General features: G+C 39.5%; 1 protein-coding gene across 1 annotated transcript; it reads right to left on the reverse strand.

Annotated features, from left to right (window-relative positions):
- Window positions 1-4,721: 4,721 nt before the first annotated feature.
- LOC114438495 (histone-lysine N-methyltransferase SUV39H1-like) lies at window positions 4,722-13,057 on the reverse strand. Its single transcript, XM_028409902.1, has 6 exons — window positions 12,934-13,057; window positions 11,461-11,606; window positions 9,979-10,638; window positions 7,288-7,434; window positions 6,793-6,922; window positions 4,722-5,601 (listed from the first exon to the last, which is right to left on the reverse strand). The coding sequence occupies exons 1-6, from the start codon at window positions 12,950-12,952 to the stop codon at window positions 5,468-5,470; spliced, it is 1,236 nt and encodes a 411-aa protein (XP_028265703.1). The 5' UTR covers window positions 12,953-13,057; the 3' UTR covers window positions 4,722-5,467.
- Window positions 13,058-19,406: the final 6,349 nt, after the last annotated feature.

Here is a 19,406-nt window from a genome sequence, read left to right on the forward strand (position 1 = left end):
CGAAAACACTTACAAACTGGTAAATCCACACTGACACTAACACTAAATACTGTCATTATGTCAGTGATCTTAAAGCAGGGGCAGTTATGTCTGCAGTGTGGAGAGTTCTCAGAAACTGATAGCTGAGTTTGCACTTTATAAGTCAGTATTGGTCATGTGAGGAGACTTTATTCATATTATTAAGATAATTCAACTACAAGAAAGGCTTGACGTTTACTGTAGTTAGGCAGAATTGGCCAAAATTTGTTGGACAATATTGTCGTGTCAGCAACATCTCCATATCTGCATCCCTAGGTGAACACAAATGTCTCAGTATCAACATACAATGAGGCATCATCACACACAGTTATGCGATGAACGTATACATCTGCTGCACAACTCTGGGTGAAACTATGCTTTGCTCCTGCGTGTCTTCTGTGTGTGTCCCTGAGAAGGAACTGTAAAGTGTGGAGTGCAGGCTGAAGCTGAGGACAGGGCACAGAGATTGTAATCTGTCAGCGAATGTCTGATTGGGGGGGTGTTCCCTGTCGACAGCAGCATGCCACAGGGTATAGCTAATTTGTATAATTAACAATCATGACTACTCCATACAAATGTTTTATGTCATGTTTATGTTTATGTTTTATGTAAAACAATTGGAAACAAACACTGTGGAACCTGGTGAACATCTGGAGGACTGGGTGCTTTCTCAATGTGAAGCTTGGGGAAAAGGACAGATAGTGATGGTGTAGACAAATCGTACTCTGGATTTCTATTTTTTTCCCCTAGCGATATCAATTTAAACCTTGGAATGTGTGGATTGATGCTGGAGAGGCCTGAACATCTGAACATGTTTTTTTTTTCCGTTTCATCATGCAGATTATCTTTTGTGAATTTACTGTGATCTCTCTCTGTACTATTTAGTGTGTATTATAGCAGCAAACTGTCTTTGAAATGCAAACAGAAGCTCCTGATCATCATATTTTTATTATGTGTGTGTGTGTGTGTGTGTGTGTGTGTTTTTATTGGCTGGTGTGAATGGGTGTGTGTGTGTGTGTGTGTGTTGGCAAAACGGGAAAGTGAGAGGAAAAATACTGATCAGATGCATACTGCAATTTGAGCAGTATTGATCAACATGTTTTTATATGTTGATCTTTTGTTTCTGACACAAAGATATGAATGTGTTTTGAAACCAATGAATTTTGCTCCCTTCTTCAAAAACATATAATTGGTCATTATTGAGTACATATTAAGGAGAAATGAATCCGGTGTTGGACTGGCTCCACTTCAAACTGCTCCTCATCACCTTGCCCCCATCAGAACAAAGCACTGCAGATTGGGTGACTGAGCCTTTTCTGCTGCCGCCCCAACCCTCTGGAACTCTCTCCCACAAAACATCAGGAACTCAGACTCCCTATCCACCTTCAAGTCACTGCTCAAAACCCACCTGTTCAAACTGGTGTTCCCCTGATTACTCACTCCAGCTGTTAATGTTTGTTTGTCCCTGTTTGTAAAGCATCTTTTAAAGTGGCCACAACCATAATTAAGAATGATCCTTCATGTTGACTCTTTTTGGCCTGGTGTAAAGCTAACTAAAAGCCCACGCTAAATGCAGCAGAACTGAGTGCTTCATCAGTTCTCTTTCACTGTGGGATTAATTCTCACTGAGTAGCGACATACAGGAGGTGATTGATAAGCACATCAGTTTAACTGATGAGTGAGTTTGATAACTTTAACAATGTGTTATATCTGACTCTGAAGGTTTTTATAATCCAAGTGGGTTCATTAGGACGCTGCTTTAGGAGCTGACCTCAGTAGTCATGCAAGCAGAAGGCACCCTCTTCCTTAGGCATAATTTTAAACCTCGACATAAGGCTTAATGTTATTTTTTTGCATAGAGGTCTATGGAATTCAACTCACTTTTGGCACCAATTTCAAGTGGACATCTTGAGGAAGTGCAGTGGTGACTTCAAAGCTTCATTTTTTGACCCAGAAAGTACTGCTTGGTTACTGCATGTGCATGTAACGAGAGGTGTCATCACTACCATCTACCTGATCTGCTCTTTGATCATTTTTGGCCAACAATATTTTGTTTTAATAACTAGACCAAAGTTGGAATCTAGTAGCTGTAAAAAAAATCTATTTTATTACACAGATGAATGCTGGTGTGACTGGGCCTCAAAATAACCAAGCCAGATATCAATTTGACCAATGAATGTCCAAAAGAGTCTTTCGTTGCTTTGTTGTGATGCTGTCAGGCGTAGTTGGCTCACAGCAACTTTGTGCAGTACATCGAAGAGACAGAGAGAGAGGGGGTCGTCCAGATTTCATTTTCCTTACAGTGGGTGTTGATATATCCATGGTACATTCCCAAGGTCAACATATAAACAGCAAAAGGCTTGATGATGATGAAGATCCTAATGATGTAGAATGATTTTCTCCTGACCAAAACAATATGATGAAGGCAGTGGTTTCCCTTTGCTCTGTATCATTTAAAAAACAGGAAAAACAAAACTGTGGTTCAGCTATTACGCATGTCTTTGGCGATTTATGATTTTTGTTGTTTTGTAATAAAAATAAATTTCATTTGAAATGATGAGAACAGTGTTACAGAATCCCTGTGATGTATAGAGCACTGACTGAATTAAATAAATTGGGGAAATGCATTCAATTAGATGGGGCCGCATTAGTATTCCAATTGAACAACAACACAACTAATAATCACCCCCTGCAATCAGATGATTTTTATTATAATTATTATAGTAATACCAATTTTGTTGAGTCAAGAAAAGGTGACAGAACTGCTTCCAAGAAAACTTCTAACCTGCTGAAAAGGCAGCTGACCTCTGCTTTCCCTCCAGGGATGGCTCCAGCTGTGTCTAAGAAAGCACATTAAAAAGCCCGGGCGTCATGGTGCACTGATGATAAACCAGACTGACTGATTCACTAAGTTTTAGCAACAGGAAATGTGGATTTTACAAAACAATGATATTGTGTAAAAATCAGATACTTTCCAGGATCCCAAATAATTACATCAGAAAAAGAATTGTAATAAGAAAAACTCAAGCGTATACATTAGGGCTGGTCATTTGTTTTTCACATGAAACCTGATTTACGATTATTTTTCCCACTTTATTAAAAACAACACATTTTCAAAGTGCAGCTGCGTATGCCTCCGTTTGAGGTACAGAAATAAGAAAACATCTAGAAGTTCAAATTGAGAATGTGTAGTTAAAATAAAGAGAAGAGAGGCTGCTGAATGGATGATGATGAAATGCAACTATAGCTGACACAAGCAGAAGTTTTCCTTCTTTATTTTTAATGTTAATCAGTCATTGATGGACTCATGTTAGCAGACGGTAGCTAATACGTTAGCTAACAAAGAAGCCAGTGCACCTGCATCATGATTGAAGAACATTATAAAACAAAGCCTCCAGCATTCAGTCCAAACTCTCAGTCCAGCATTACAGTCCTCTCGGCTCACAGCATCCCGCTGTCAGCCGAGTTTGGTCTTGTACAAGGTCTTGTACGGTAGGAGCCCTCACTCCTTCGATTACTGACGCTACTACACGCACGCAGTGATGCGGGCGATCAGGAGAGAGTGGGACATCTGTGTTATTAAAGATCTTTGGAGCACCGTGAGGATAGATGATAGAAACATTTGAACAGCGGGATGCGTCTGCGGTGGAAAATTGATCTTCATGAAACAAAAATCGTCCTAAAGAGCAAATTCTAATCAATCAATAAAATCGATTTATCACCCAGCCATACTATCCAGCTACTTCCTCCCATCATTACCACACAGTATTCATCTGTGAGAAAAGAGCCAAGCCTGATCCAGACTGTTCCTGCCCAGCAGTATGGTCTCATTTGATCCAGACACCATCTGGCTAATAGGGATTGTTCACCTTTCACTGACATCAGCCACCTGCCAAGTGCTGATCCTACATAAATCCAGAGCATTTCTTGCCGCCCAAAATGGGTTCCAGACTGTCCAATTACACATCAGCTTAGACTATAGAATTTGTCAGGATACCAGTAATAATTTTACTGAGGACATGGGAAAATGCCACTATGACCTACATTCTCATCCAAGGAACCTTCAGCACGCTGACGGGACACATCAAGCTTATTGACAGAATTAGGCTGGATCTAGGCGTTATGGCCTCTCTTACCTTACCAAGTTGGCCTAGCTACCTTTTTTATATCTATATAGATATATAGATATCTATACAGATATATATATATATATATATATATATATATCTGTATAGATCTATCTATCTATCTATCTATCTATCTATCTATCTATCTATCTATCTATCTATATATATCTATATATATATATATATATATAGATATATATATACAAATGATTTCTATCTTCAGATGCAGAAAAAACTGATTGGGTCCAAAAGATCTCCACACTGTGGATTCAGTCTAGGATTATACAGAAGACAGACTAAATCCACAGCTGAACTGTGGCATGTCCTTCCAGATCATGGAATAATACTACTTATTAACTACTTTGTGCAAGGAGTTAGCTAGAACTACTGGTGTTTTAAAGGCCACAAAAATGTATATACTAACACATAAATACTAAACAACCTTAAGATGCTTTAGATTGTAAAAAGCACCATCTAGTGGTAAAATTGGTCCCCAATTATTAAAAATGCCATTTTAAAAATAAACTACTTATACCAGAATAAAACAATAATTTAGGAACAACAACAAAACATCAGTTAACTACAATTATTTATTTACATAGTTTTTGTTCACAATAATAAAAATATGTCATATGTCTAAAATGTTTAAACACTATAAAAACAGCTATTAAACAACAACAGAAACAAACTGTACAAAATGACAAAAATGAATGGAAGTTCAGAGTAAGTCATTATAACCCCATCATCAGTCACTGGTTGTGTTCAGTACAATAACGGACAGTTTCACAGCAATCATTTTATGGAACATTTCTTTGGTTGAGACAGACACATTTTAATGGATAGACAGGGGAGACGAAAATAACCCTTATAGATTCCCTATAAGGACACTTAATGAGAAAGCCTGTTAGTGAAATACCACATTTAGCAAGCATTCACTATAAAAAAGGATGCCTGCACGTTCAAACTTCCCACATCTTCAAATGTGTGTAGCATGCCAACAACCAGACAAAATCCTTGGTCCTACTTCTGTCCACAGACTGTGGTAGAAGTGGTCCTTTTGGACACACATTTTAATGCAGAAGATTAAAAATGAGAAGAGTGGCGTAACATGCTAAAAATCTCTCATCTCTTCTTTTGTGGAGGGAAATAATTAATTGAATTGTTATTATAATCCAGTGATGCAGCAAAAAATAGGTTTGATAAAAGATTGATGGCAAAAAGTTTGTACAGACAACTGAAATGGAGAGATAGGAAAAACAATTATATAAAAATATGCATAATTTTCGATATCTTTTTACAAATCATTGTTGCCGTGTTCCTTGTTAGAAAAGGTATTTTCGACATGAGGCTGATCCACAGCGGCACTCCACTCGAATCCTCTTCTTTGGAGAGCTAGGGAGCCCTGCTAGACTGAAACTGGAGTCCATTTTGGTGCTTTCGGTGTCAACTGGATTAACTGGAAATGAAGAGAAATTCTACTCAACTTCAGCCTTATATTTTCTAGTAACTCTGTTGTGAGGTTATGTTAACTGCAGGGTTCTTGCAGGTTTAAGACCTTTTTAAGACATTTCAAGACCATTGTGAATGAAATCTTAGACCGACACGACGCAACACCCAAAACAAGATGCTGCAAATATGAGTACAACTGTTGTATGACAGCTGCATTGTACTTGACTGAAGAATCCAAAGCACCTCCGATTTTGATGTCTCATTGGAATTAAATCGAAGGTCGTTAGTCGAAGTGGAGGTGACACAGGGGTGATATACAAAACTGGGTGCTGAAGGCTTGTTACAGCAAGCTGGTGCTTGTCCGCTTTGGAGTGAGACTCAAGTGCTTTCACACCCAAGGTCCCTAACTGGATGGTCCGCTTGGAAGGTTTACAACGAGCTTGCTGGTTGCAAAGAACCGGTTGCAACAAGCGGCGAAAGTCGCTGTTACCAAGCCAGGCCTTGTTGAAAACACACTTCCTCATGTTTTCTACGACAAGAAGTGCAGGCATCTCAAACATGACGGCAAACTGACTGCAGTTATCGTGAGATTTGTAGTGCCACGTTCCAACAACGGTAGCTATCCAAGCCCCTCAGAAAGAGAGACAATGCAAAAGCAGCTTCTGATACAGACTCACAAGCAACGGAATGTCAAGCAATCTTTGCAACGTAAAGCAAAGACATTAACTAATTTAAATTTCATCACTCTAGTTCTGCGCCGCTCTCGTGTATAAAACTAAAGTCCTAATAAAACCGTTTCTGGTATAGTTTCAATCAGCCATGGGCTAGCATAATTTTTAAAAAACAGGATCAGAATAGAAAAAGTAATAAAAATCATCACATCGGTCAACCTCTAGTTTTATTAGATAAAATATTGGAAATATTTACACAGAGAAGAGGTTACGGTACAATCGGTACAATTACCGTTCCCATTAGTGAGAGGTGTCTATAACCCTGCTCCTTTATATTTTGGAGCATTTTTATATTAATATTTTTGGGTTGTGGAACAAATCATCTGAGTTACGATTATTTCTTATGGTGAAATTTGCCTTGATATACAAGTGCTTTGTATCACATGCACATTTATGGAATGAATTATGCTCCCAATCCAAGGTGCCACTGTAAAAGCAAAGCAAATCTGTTGAATCAGAACACTTACTTTGCATCTTGTAGTCAAAGGTGAGCTCCTCTCCTGCCCGAATAGATCGCGTTGAAAATAAAGCAATTCTTGGAAGCCTCTCATCAATATTGTTGATGAACACATTATATACCTGCAGGTTGGGGTTACACTGCAAAAAGAAGAACAGACGTGGATTAGTCACTTTATGTTTGTTTTTAATTGTATAAGCAGCAATGAATCTATCAGATACTAAAAACATCAACTCCAGTACATTTAATTCACATAAATATTCCTATACAAATGATGGTAACGTCACTGATCTGTCATGTATGATCTGGAACGCTCATGAGAGGATACAATGTATATTAGATATAGATTATATATACATATAGATTCACAAGAATCAGAGGACACTTTCATTTCTTTTACAGGTGCAGCTGATTTTACTAGACTATAACCCAGCAAGAAAGCTTTTCACTTCAATGACTGAGCTGAGCTGAGCTGCTTTAGTGTTTACTGTCTGAAGACACTCACGCTATGGTTGACAAAGTGGGAAATGTTTCCAAGGTGAGCTGCATCCACAGTGTACACGTCTTCTACATAGTCCAAGTCAAACAGGTATGTAGAGCCCTGGCGGTCATACACGTGACCCCTCCGCTCTGCTTCATCTGTTGTGATGATCTACAGGGAACAAGACAAAACATTATCAACATAAATAACTAACAGCATAGTTAACTTCCTGTCTTTGAAGTGCGAGAGCTCTGACACCCAAATTTAAATCCAGCAATTCAGAGTAAGGTTGGGCAATACAGCTACTACATTCAGTTGTTTGGTGATGGCAATATATTTGTGCAAGCCCCACGGCACGTGTGGTCTGAGTAAGGAGTGTGCATGTAGTGGAACGTTCACAGTATTTGAGAACCTCAAACAAGATGACGTATGTGTTTGCATCAGTGTTCATTTTGTCAACGAAACCCTTTATTCCGTGACTAATGTGCAACAAGAACGTAAATTTCAGAAGCACTGACAGCGAAAACAACATCCTCTCATTGTGAACTAACAAGTAAAAACATGACGCTCACCAACCGGACAATCTCGGTTACAACCATCCTCCCTGGCTTGATTGCTTGACTTTTTAACCAATTAGTCATCTTAACTCAAATTTAAACTCATAGTCTATCTTTCTTATTGGATGACCTCCCATCCGGTGGCGGTGCTTGTCTGGTTATGTCACATGAACCTATGCTAGAAACATCCCGCAACACTGTAATAGGATAAAGAACTTGAGAGGAATATGATTATATATTGCACTTTTTCTAACAGCCCTTAGGCATTCATTTTTTATTATAAAAGTGTAACATGATACATTCTTATTTTAAATGCCTATAAATAGTTATAGGTATGCTTACAATGAAGTGTTTACTACCAAATAAATTTGCAAAATCTATTACAGTGTAACCAACTGTCAAATCGCTTAAAAAGACTAAAACCACTGACTAAATTTTAACTAAAACAAAATAAAAGACTAAAATGCGACTTTAACTAAATCTAGTCTTTGGTGAGTGACTAAAACTAAACTGAAATAAAAAACCACTGTTAAAATGAACACTGGTTCACATGCAGCCCTAAACCTTCGTTGAGCCACTGCACATCCCCTCCATTTAATGTTATTTTAATTTCAATAATTCAACCAGATTACACTAAAAGTAATTTAGGGTTAGTTCGCCCCGACACACACACAGCACCAAAAGAAGTTAGCAGTCACGCTGCCAGACAAATTAATGCATGTGCTGACACAAAAGTCTGTTCACTTATGTAACTCTAAGGGGTATTCAAGTGTTCTGCCCGTCACTACCTGTTGCTGACATAGACACATGTAGACTAATTATTTACAGTAAATGAATACTAATTGTCTGACCAATTACCGTAAGTGAAATTGGACAATTTCAAGGGAAATTGGAGAAATGGCATTGGAACACTGGAACAAGTCAGTGTTTTGTGCACGCTGCAGATGTAGCATATGATAATGGCCGACAGAAAACATAAAAAGCTTTTGTGTTACTCTTCATTGCCTTTCAGTGCAAACACATTTTTGAAGTTACATTTATGAAAAAAATGTAAATAAAAATCTGTATTATATATTACTATTACAACAGCTAAGCACTTGGTTGAACTTCTGACACCACTGGTGGGAAACACACTACATCACATCCACAACTCTCAGGACTTTGTGAACAAGGTGGAGAAGATCTGAATGGACCCAGACGTGGCTTCATTTGACGTCACAGACTAATTCTTTACAGTAAATGAATAATAATTTGTGGACCAATTACATTTAGCAGCAATGTCACTACAAACTCAAAATTATTGGGACTCATTATCAGAAGGGAATGTGTTGCCAGATAAAAAGATGTGGCATATGATAATGGCCGTCAGAAAACATGGAAAGCTTCCTTGCTAATCTTCATTGCCTTTCAGTGCAAACACACATTTAAAAGTTGTGAATGTTTCTGAAAAAATTCTGTTGTAATATTACTATTACTACCTGTTGTTTTAAAGCGAAATCTTAGAGAAACTTGTTTTTTAACAATTAATTATTTTTTTAACCTCACACAATATATTTGAGAACCGGTTTACTGGTTAACTGCTTTAAATCCTATCTCACAGATAAAGTATTTATATTTGTAATTATTATCACATATCAAACAAATCACTAAGACTGCATTTTATCGTCTTAAGAACATCTCTCAAGTTAGGCCGTTCCTCTCTCCAACCAATGCAGATGCATGCTTTTATTACATCCAGAACACATTATTGCAATGCTCTTCTCCCTGGTCTCACAAAAGAGATTCTGCATTGACTTCCTGTCAGCTTCTGAATTGATTTTTAAATCCTTTTACTAGTTTACTAGTTCTCTTCATGGGCTTAATAGCCCAACTTATTCATCTGATTTGCTTTTATTTATCAGGTTGTTTTTAGGTTTTACTTGCATTTCCTGAGTGTTTGCCTACACTGCAAAACATGGTGAAAGTAATGGCGTTGTTTCTTTGTTCTGTGTCTCATCCTGTTCTGATTTCTTTTACCTTGTACAATGAATAAAGTTGTGTGTGTGCTTAATTTAAACTTAACTCCTGAAAAGCACTTTGTGTTGCAAGGTTTAAAACGGTGCTATATAAATAAAGTTAGATTGATTGATTACTTTTTATCATTAAACATGGTACTCACCTCTCCCACATACTCCATGACAAATGTATTCTTCTTGATATGCTGCAACGTGCGGACACCCCATCCCCGGCCATTCTCCGTCTTAAAGATACACAAGTCAAACTGGACGCCCTTTTGCACCACTCTGTTGGGACATTCAGGTCCACAGCTGCATCGGTTATTACACTCATATATGGGCTGTCCAGGGCGGATCCGGACCTGACCCTTTTCGTTGTAGGCCATGCGGTGCAGAGAGGCCCCAGGGCAACACCCATTCACTGGGTCCTCTAAACAGTTCTTACACTCACAGCCCACCGCCATCTCATTTAACACAATGCCTTTGCCTACTTTGTAGTTGTTGATGTATGTGAAATTTTTTGGAGGGCCTTCAAAGTCCACCTCGTTAATAACAAAAATGCGACCTGGGTGGTTGCAGGTCTGATTCAACTGAGCCTCCCACCGCTGTAGACTTTGACGAAGTTTGGCTTTCTGGACCAGGAATGAGGTGACTTCCTTATCCAGTTTTTTAGGGATGCAACGTCTCTTTTGGCGCCTAAGCTCCTTGTCCAAGTCAAGGTGGAACTGTTTCATCAGTTTGGGACATTTGAGATTCCTCTTGGGTTCCCAGGTATTTTCAGATTCCGGGAAGCCCCGCCACTTTACAAAGTAGAACTCTTCCTCCTGAAATGCACAACATCATCAATTTGGGAAAAAGATTGAAGTCTATTTGTGCCTGTTAAGTCCATAGCATCTCTCTGCTGTCACTTCTCTGAAAGGGCGACCCTGGCCCTGCTTCTGGTTTTCAATTTACACATCTTAATTTTTAACCTTCTTTTAAAAACCTGACAATAAGGCACCTTTTAGTCTAAAGTGTGTGGCAGGACTCTTACATAAAGAGTAACCTTCATGTTCCAGAAGCACACATGTGGTTATGATAACATTTAAAAATTCTGTTTTGTATCAACATTTAAAGTAAGACTTTTGATGTGTTTAGTTAACAGTCGAGTAAAAAGCAATACAGTGATCCAGGTGCCATGATGTCATAACAGCAAAATGTAACCCCTTCAGGTTACACCGTTACAAAGGCTTACAAGTGTGTGTACACAACACAGTACATTAGATTAATAATTCTAGTTCAGTCTTGATTCACTGCATTTTAGTTTAAAAGGCTAATTTCCTCTATCAGGAAGTGAAGTTGTGAACTTTTGTCCTGACTAAGTTTTAAACTTCAAAATATGCCAAGACCTCATAAGAACATCCTAAGAAAATGGAATAAACTCCTGTAGTATACTAGTAGTATACTAGGTGCAGTATGCAGTTATTGCTGTAAAGAAAAAACAAGAAAAGGGAGCTATGCAATGACCACATTATGAATTACAGTCTTATGTAAGACACATTATAGTACAGTTGGACTGTGAGACCACACATCTGCCATTTGCAGTAACAATTTTCTGTGGCTATTCCACAACATCTAACAGAAACTAATGTGAATTAATAGCATACCTTAATCTTCTTGTAGTCACAGAGGAACTCCACTTCATATTCATTCACATTGGCTCTGTTCACCCCAAGCTCTCGGCAGTGAAGCTTCTCACCTCGACACAGGTTTTCAAGTTCATCCCAGGACATCTTGCAGGGCACACTGCAATCTGACAAAGCAATTCGTGTCACCTCACTGACATGATACCAAACCAGCACTGCACTCTACTGACAGTGCAAAATGCTGAAACTTTATCTGAAAGCACAGGTTGTGAGAAGGACAGTTTTTTTCTTAGTTGAAATCTGATAACTCTGCTTCTAACCGCCAACACAGCAGCACACAATGACAGCCTTTTAAAGAGACATTAAATGCAGAAAGTTTATGCTTAAGCTTTTCTACAGCATTAAAAGGAACCTGTTTTTTCTGATTCATACATTTGACTAAATTCTCTTATTCAACAAAAAAACATGTGCAAACAAAGTTGAATGCTTTGAATTTCAGTTACCTTTACTGCAGATAGTGTATTTATTTTAAGATCAAGATTCAAAACCTAAAGCCCTATTATTAATACTATATCAGATTACAATGTTTATATCACGTTCATCTTTAAATGGCCAGTAAATCAATTGCTAAATACAATGTATGACAGAATGCAATTAGAAACAGAAAGCAAACAAGACAACATCTAAGAGTTATGGGGATTTCTAATACTCTATCATCACGGGATATATTTTACTGCGGAGTTCATCTTAATCCCGAGCGAATCTGCCATGTCTTTAATTTAATAAATCTCTGTGTGAACCGTCCTATATGAACGGCCACAAATTCTGCAACAGTTTGGCACTGTGCACGCTGAACTATGTGCCGTTTTCTCTTGAGCGCAATATCTGTCTTCGGGTTTAATAAGGACGTCTACGTCTACTGTTGCACAAACTCGAACTGCAAAACACGTCCTATAATCACTTAAATATGTAATAACGTAACTTGTTGTATTCTGTACTTTAAACGTCGCTGCCTACAAAAGGAAGCAAAAAGTAACAACTGTGTCTATCTCCGTCCTGACAACAAATTACATTAGACAACACATTCAGCATTTAAATGTTTCCGATGGGCACCATGGCGCGTGTAGCTTATCGAATACTGTTTCGCCCGCTAAACTCCAGCGCCCGTACTCCAGAGCCAACTTAGAAACCAACGTAACAAACTAGTTACTGTATACTCTGAATATCTGAAATATGTGTGTGCTTTGAGGTTTCTAACAGTTACTATGAACTCACAAGTGAACATTTTCTACACAAAGGGGCTCAATTTAACTGAAAATAGGAGTTTCGGAGAACTGACTTCCTGATGTCACCGAATGCACACCGCACCACACAAGTCGAAAATAAGAAAGCGTGTGAATGCATGCTAGTATAAGGGTTTGTATGTATGTAACAACAGCAAACAAATGCATATGATATTACGAATAATAACAAATAACAGCCTTCAAGTTTTACCTTTCAAATTTTCCGCCATGTTTTCCGCACCGCCGCCAAAATAGGAGACACTGGATTGGTCAGGAGGACCCTGCGGCAGCGCAGCCTGTAGCGATTGTTAATTGGATACGCGTCAATCGTCAATCCTCCCATTGGTTCAGAAAAGCTCAACTAGCTGCAGAGCTCTGCTTCCACTGTGACGACACTTCCGGTAGCGGCTCATCTCTTCTTCTGTCAGACACGACATGGTTGGATAGTCGCAAGGCTGGCTCGATGCTGCCACCTCAGTCCGGAAATTAGTAGTTTGCTACACAGCCATGGAGCAGTGTGTCCCAACAACGGCACATTACCTTCCTGTTTCTACACGTCTCTGCTCTTTGTATCGCGCACATTGGAGTTCGCCCCAACACACACACACACACACACACTGTTGGGGCTATGTAGGTAAATTGTATCATATTTTGCTCTGTGTTAGAAAACTAGTCTGTATATTCTGTTCTTTGCACATTCCACTCTTTATCACTCATATGCCAGCCAAGGCCACAGAAGGGAGTGAGGCACATGCACTCCCATGATACCCATGTAACTTTTTAATAACGCCTGCCCATGCAACCATGATTTATTATTTGATAAATACTGCTCACAGGGAAAGAGATGTTGGAGATTGTCAGTGGCACAGGTGGTGCACGTCTCCCCTTGCAAGTAAAAAAGTGTGTCTGAGAATCTTTGTCTTGCAGAAGTGAATAGGTCTGTGTTTTAGACCTCACATTAAATGTGCAAGGCAATATAAGACCCAAAAGAGGACAAATGCCAATTCCAGCTTTTCTGTTTCAACATCTCTGCATGGATTTCATTGAATTATCTATGTGCAAAAAGTACAAATATTGTCTGGTTCTCATCTGCCCACTCACAAAATGGGTAGAAATAGTGCCCGCAGCTTCACCTGATGCCCTCACAGTAGCAAAAGCTTTGTGCAAACGCATAGTTCCTACACATGGCATTCCAGAGCGTCTCTATAGTGACAATGGTTCTCATTTTGTAAACACGATCATTGACACACTCGCAAAACAGTTATGTATAGAACTAAAACACCACGGTGCCTACCATCCACAAAGTGCTGGATTAGTAGAGCGGACAAATGGAACTATTAAAGCAAGGTTACGAAAAACTATGGAGGAAACTGGAAGGCCATGGGTAGATTGTGTGCCCCTAGTTGAACTGTACATGCGTATAGTGCCCACAGGAAAAGGGGTAACACCGTTTGAAGCCATTCATGGCAGGCCTTTCCGTCTGCCGGTGTGTGACCCTGTGCAGGAAGAGCATGAGGCATCGCGGGAGAACACACTGGCAGACTGGATGTGCCAGATGTTTGCTTGTAAAGAAGTACAGAAAGCCAATAATCTGCCAGACTCTTCTTTTCCTTTGCAGACATCACTGCAGAAGCCAGGAGACCAGATCCTTGTTAAGGTCATCAAAAGAAAGACTTGGGCAGCACCCCGGTGGGATGGACCGTATACGGTGATTCTGGCCACTCCCACTGCAGTAAAGATCGAGGAAAGAGACATGTGGATACATCAGTCACACTGCAAACTGCTTCTGCCCCCACCGACGGAGTAGTGGAAGGCCGGTAACAATAGGTACACTGGTCTCACACCCGGTGAAGAAAACAGCTGATCTACTGCCAATTAGAGAAGGGACAATATGAAGCTCTTGTGGTGTGTGTTAACAGTTTGTGTTGGAATAGCTTTTCTGTTGTACAGTCTGTTTCATCAGGATAATGAGCATGGAGACAGGAAGACCAGATGGACATCAGACCTATGGACAATGACGATGACCTATGGACAATAACTTTTTAATAACGTCTGCCCATGCAACCATGATTTATAATTTGTGCTTAATAAATACTGCTCACAGGGAAAGAGACGTTGGAGATTGTGAGTGGCACAGGTGGTGCACGTCTCCCCTTGCAAGTAAAAAAGTGTGTCTGAGAATCTTTGTCTTGCAGAAGTGAATAGGTCTGTGTTTTAGACCTCACAACACACACACACACACTTCTGCGAGCAGACAACACAAAAAATAGAAAACTGTGTCAGCGCAGGTTCTTAACCTTTCTTAAACAAAGGCACCCACATCATGAGCTTCCTGCTCACTGCCAGCTCCTGTGTCTGCAGGACACAGCTAGATGTCAGTTTCAGTCTGAGGCCACCAAATTCAGCCGGGTGCTGTACTTATCTGCCTCCTTGTCATTTTGGAGGTCAATGAGGCGTTCTTGTATTGTGACATCACAGCTGGACACATCCACCTGGAATGGCTCTGTCACCCTCAATCAATTCAAGGTCCCTGAACTGGATCTCTAAGTCTGTCTTCACTGCTTTCAAGTGATCAGTGTAAGGAAGCAGATAGTTGTCTGTCAGCTCTCCCAACACCTAAATGTAAGTACAAGACTGTCAGCCTATTCCAAAAATGAATGTTTAGAATTCCTTTATAAAGAATAAGAATAAGAATAAGAATAAGAATAAGAATAAGAATAAGAATAAGAATAATAGATCTATCTTGGTAAGGTAAGGAAAAGTCTTTTGCTGACGCCTACCCAAATTATGCCAGTAAGTGTCACACAAGTGTCACAGCTTCTTCTGGAGCTTCAGAGAGACCACATTCATTTTCCCATAAAAGTCCGCAAGATAGTGGATGTCAGTGCTCTCGGCTGTCTCGTTCAAAACGTGTTGTCCAACACAGTTCTCTCCGCCGTTGAGAAATCTCTACTCTAGGGGGTATTTACTTCTGACGTCACTATATAATATAATTATTTATAGTAAATTTTTGTACCAATTAAGTAAAACTGCATAATTACCCACAGCTCACCTGATCTCTAACAGCACGGCCATAGAGGAACACTAGCTAGTACAACTTTTGCTTTCAACGCCCTTTTTGTTCCTTATCCCACACTTTGGTGCCATCCTGTTTAGCTTTGTGTGTTTTCTCCGGGTGCCCCAGCTTCCTCCCACATACCAAAGATGCGTATGTTAGACTCAGTTTGGACTCTAAAATGGATTGCCTCTACTAGTGATCGAAAGACAATACAAAACAACTGAAAACACAGAGGGGACGGTCATATTCTGCATTGGGCAGGCACAGTACCACACATGACCAGCTTTAAAATGATCAAAATCATCATCACATTGCAGGTTTGAGCTACTAAGCTTTGGTTAATGGTGACCTGCTATAAAGCCATAAAACATGATGACAATGCAGTAAAAAGATGATGTAAGAAGATAAAAAAGAATACTGGTTGAGACAAAATTGCTAGCTCAGCCTATGAAAATGTCATTCTGTGTCAAATGTTCAGTGTTCTGTTTAGTAGTCCAAAGAAATATTAGCTTGTTTTACTTGGGAAGCTTACATTATTTTACCTTTTACACAGAAACAAAATGAAATTAAAACTTAAAAATATCAAGCTCAAAATGCTGAGCCCCTCTTGTGCTAACAGTCAGTTGTGTATTCTTTTTGTTTGATAACAGTCTGGAGTCACTAGTTTTCAACAAATTAGAGGCGTTTGTCAAGTTTGACACAAATCATTACATCATAGTTTGCAGAACTGTAATCAGAATAATTACCCTCATCCTACCTGTTTTAATTGTGCCCAAATCTCCTGCCTACAAACATTTCTGCTATGCAGGTGATACATTTTCTTTTTTATTTGATTTAAACTAAGACAGCCATGGCTCCTGTGTCACTGTAGCTCATGGCCTTGGTGCTAAGGCTGCTGGTCAGCATTAACGTGTTGTAAAGTGGCAGTGAAGCTCCCACATTAAAAAAAAATAGCATAGAAGTGTTGACACTGGAGCGCAGGCTTAGTGGCCAACTAAACAGAAGGACAGTACTGACCTCACCTGGCTGAATGTTGCGACGACACTGGACTCTGGATTTAAGGACCCAAAGTGTCTGACCAGAGGTCTCTGTAAATGGCTGAATGGGCACAGACCAAAGTAGTCCCCTTTCTGACTGATTCTTTGTGTTTTACACACAAACATACATTAACCAGATTCTGCCTGATGAGTCTATAACTTAATACTACAATAATGCTGTTGGTTGTCTAAACACAGATGTTTTTGTTATTCTTTAACCACAATCTATGTTTCTAAATTTGCAGCCAAAACACCACCTAGCAAAAGAATCATGACATTAAATCCAGGGTTTTGGCATTAGTTACTTTGTTACTTAATGATATTAGTTATGTGTTTTTATGAGAGTAAATCCTTGTTTTGTTTGTTGCTCATTTGTTTCAGACAGACCTACTATCATATCATATCATGGACTTTAAATAACACACAACTTTGAATGACATTTTGCGTGCTGCATGTTGTGCTAATGCAGTTTGCCATCGTTTAACTCCCATTTTACGTCTAGCATACATTCATATTTTCCATACACCTTCTGCTGATACTAGGTGGAACACACCTCATGTCTCACGTAACTCTGTGGTATTATTACACATTTTTTGTGTTTCACATTTTATGTAAATTCACGCTGATTTGCACTGAAACACTGCTGTGGGGTAGAAAGGGTGACAAATGTCTAAGTTTATCAAGTAGTGGTTAATGCTTAACCCCTTTCCAAAAGTAAAAATGTTACTTAACTGGGAGCGAAAGCTAGCAGTATGTAAAACAATGTTGTCCAGAGCAGACGCACATCCCTGACTCCTGGGTGAATGTCCGCCGTGTGGTGCCATCCATGTACTCAACCTATCCTGTTTTACAGACTTTTTGCATCTCTATTGGCCAGCTATGCTCTGCATGGGCCAGGCCAAAAGATCACCTCCTGCCTCCACATTACAGCACGTTATATCAGTTAATAAAAAAAACATATGCACATGTATCATGCAGTCTTGTTGGGGTGTGTGGTTGTATCATGATGGAAACAAAGGAGGAATAACGTGTAGAACTTTAAAATGGAAATCCTTGACCCTTCGCTAAAAGGTGCACATGGCTCATTCCACTCCGGCAGCAGAGTAGACAAACAATTGTCACTGTAAATGTACTCATGATGCCTAAATCCAGAGAACTGTGAAAACCAGACAAAGCTAGGACACTTCCTGGCAGTTTTTAGCTTATTATTGCTATGTATTGTAAGTAGCTGTTATTACAGTAGTTAGATTTTGGCTAAATGAAACAACATTATCAGTTTGAGAAAAAGCCAGATCACAGAAATATCATTACATTCATTTTCTTTAAAAGGAGACTTGAAAAATGTCTATCTATCTCAAGTTTTATTTTCTGTTCATTCGGTTATGAGGACAAATGAGACTGCATGTTTTAAATCGTGCTACCTCACCACTGGCACACCAGGGATGAGTGAAAATATTTGAATGTTTAAATCTGAGTTGTTTTAATACCCAGTTTGAGGTGTTCTCGTTTTGTTGTTGATGTATTATCCAGTGCCTACACGATGCCCATTGTGCTGTCGGCCAGTGAATATGAAGACACTGCTCTGCTCTGCGTGCTGGGACTAGGACCCGGCAGTGAGAGCAGCCACGGAAAGGCACCAGCTTTATTACTCAATCTATGACCCACAAGTCAAGACAGATTACGTCTGATTGGATCGCTGATGGCGCGTCTGACCTACAATCTGCTGCATTCTCATTGCCGTCTCCCTGGGCAAAGGTTTCCATGGAAACAAGCCCTGGGCTCCTCTAATCTGTTGTTTTGCAGCCCTCACTCATCTGGAGGCAGGCTGGATTCCTTTTTGTCAGGCCCATATTCTTCTGCTCTATTTCCTCACTGAGCTCTCTCTCTCTCTCTCTCTCGCTCAACTGCCAGCATTGCTTCCTCTCTCTCTCTCTCTCCCTCTCTTCAACCACCCAAGTTTCACGTTATGAAATGGCTCTGACATGTCAGCTGTAGAATCTCTGTGGATGTGACAGCAGGAACAAAACTCTGCTCTTATTATGTGACAAGTAAAACATTCAGTGATAGCTGTGTTCCTATGAAGTAGATAATGGGACTGACACTATGTAGAGCACCAGACATTACATCCCTAGGTGGTAGATTAACATCAGAGGCATTTATGTGTTGCTGGAGGAACCTCCAGTCTTTTATCCATTTAGATGCAAGAGCATTTGTGAGGTCCAACAATGATATTGGGTGACAAGGTTGATAATCTGATAATCTATCCTAAACCCATGTAGGGTGACGTTCATAGACTCCCTATGGATTTACCATAGCCAAAAATATATTGGCTGAGGCCTACTATAAAATGATGCCATAAAAAACAACACAACAAATCACTCCATCCGTTTAATGTAATATAGCACAATAAATATAGCATTGTGATTGTTTTAGTTTGTTGCCATAGTTTTCTTAGTGAGACCATATTTTATGTATTGTATGTAAATGCAGAAAACATAAATATATGCATTCATATGTACATAGCTAGGCTTCCACCAGCTAACCGTACCGTAGCTACAGGTTGTCACACATTAAGAAAGCACACAGCTG

This window comes from Parambassis ranga, chromosome 7 (genome assembly GCF_900634625.1).
Source record: "Parambassis ranga chromosome 7, fParRan2.1, whole genome shotgun sequence".
Taxonomy (NCBI): Eukaryota; Metazoa; Chordata; class Actinopteri; family Ambassidae; genus Parambassis; species Parambassis ranga.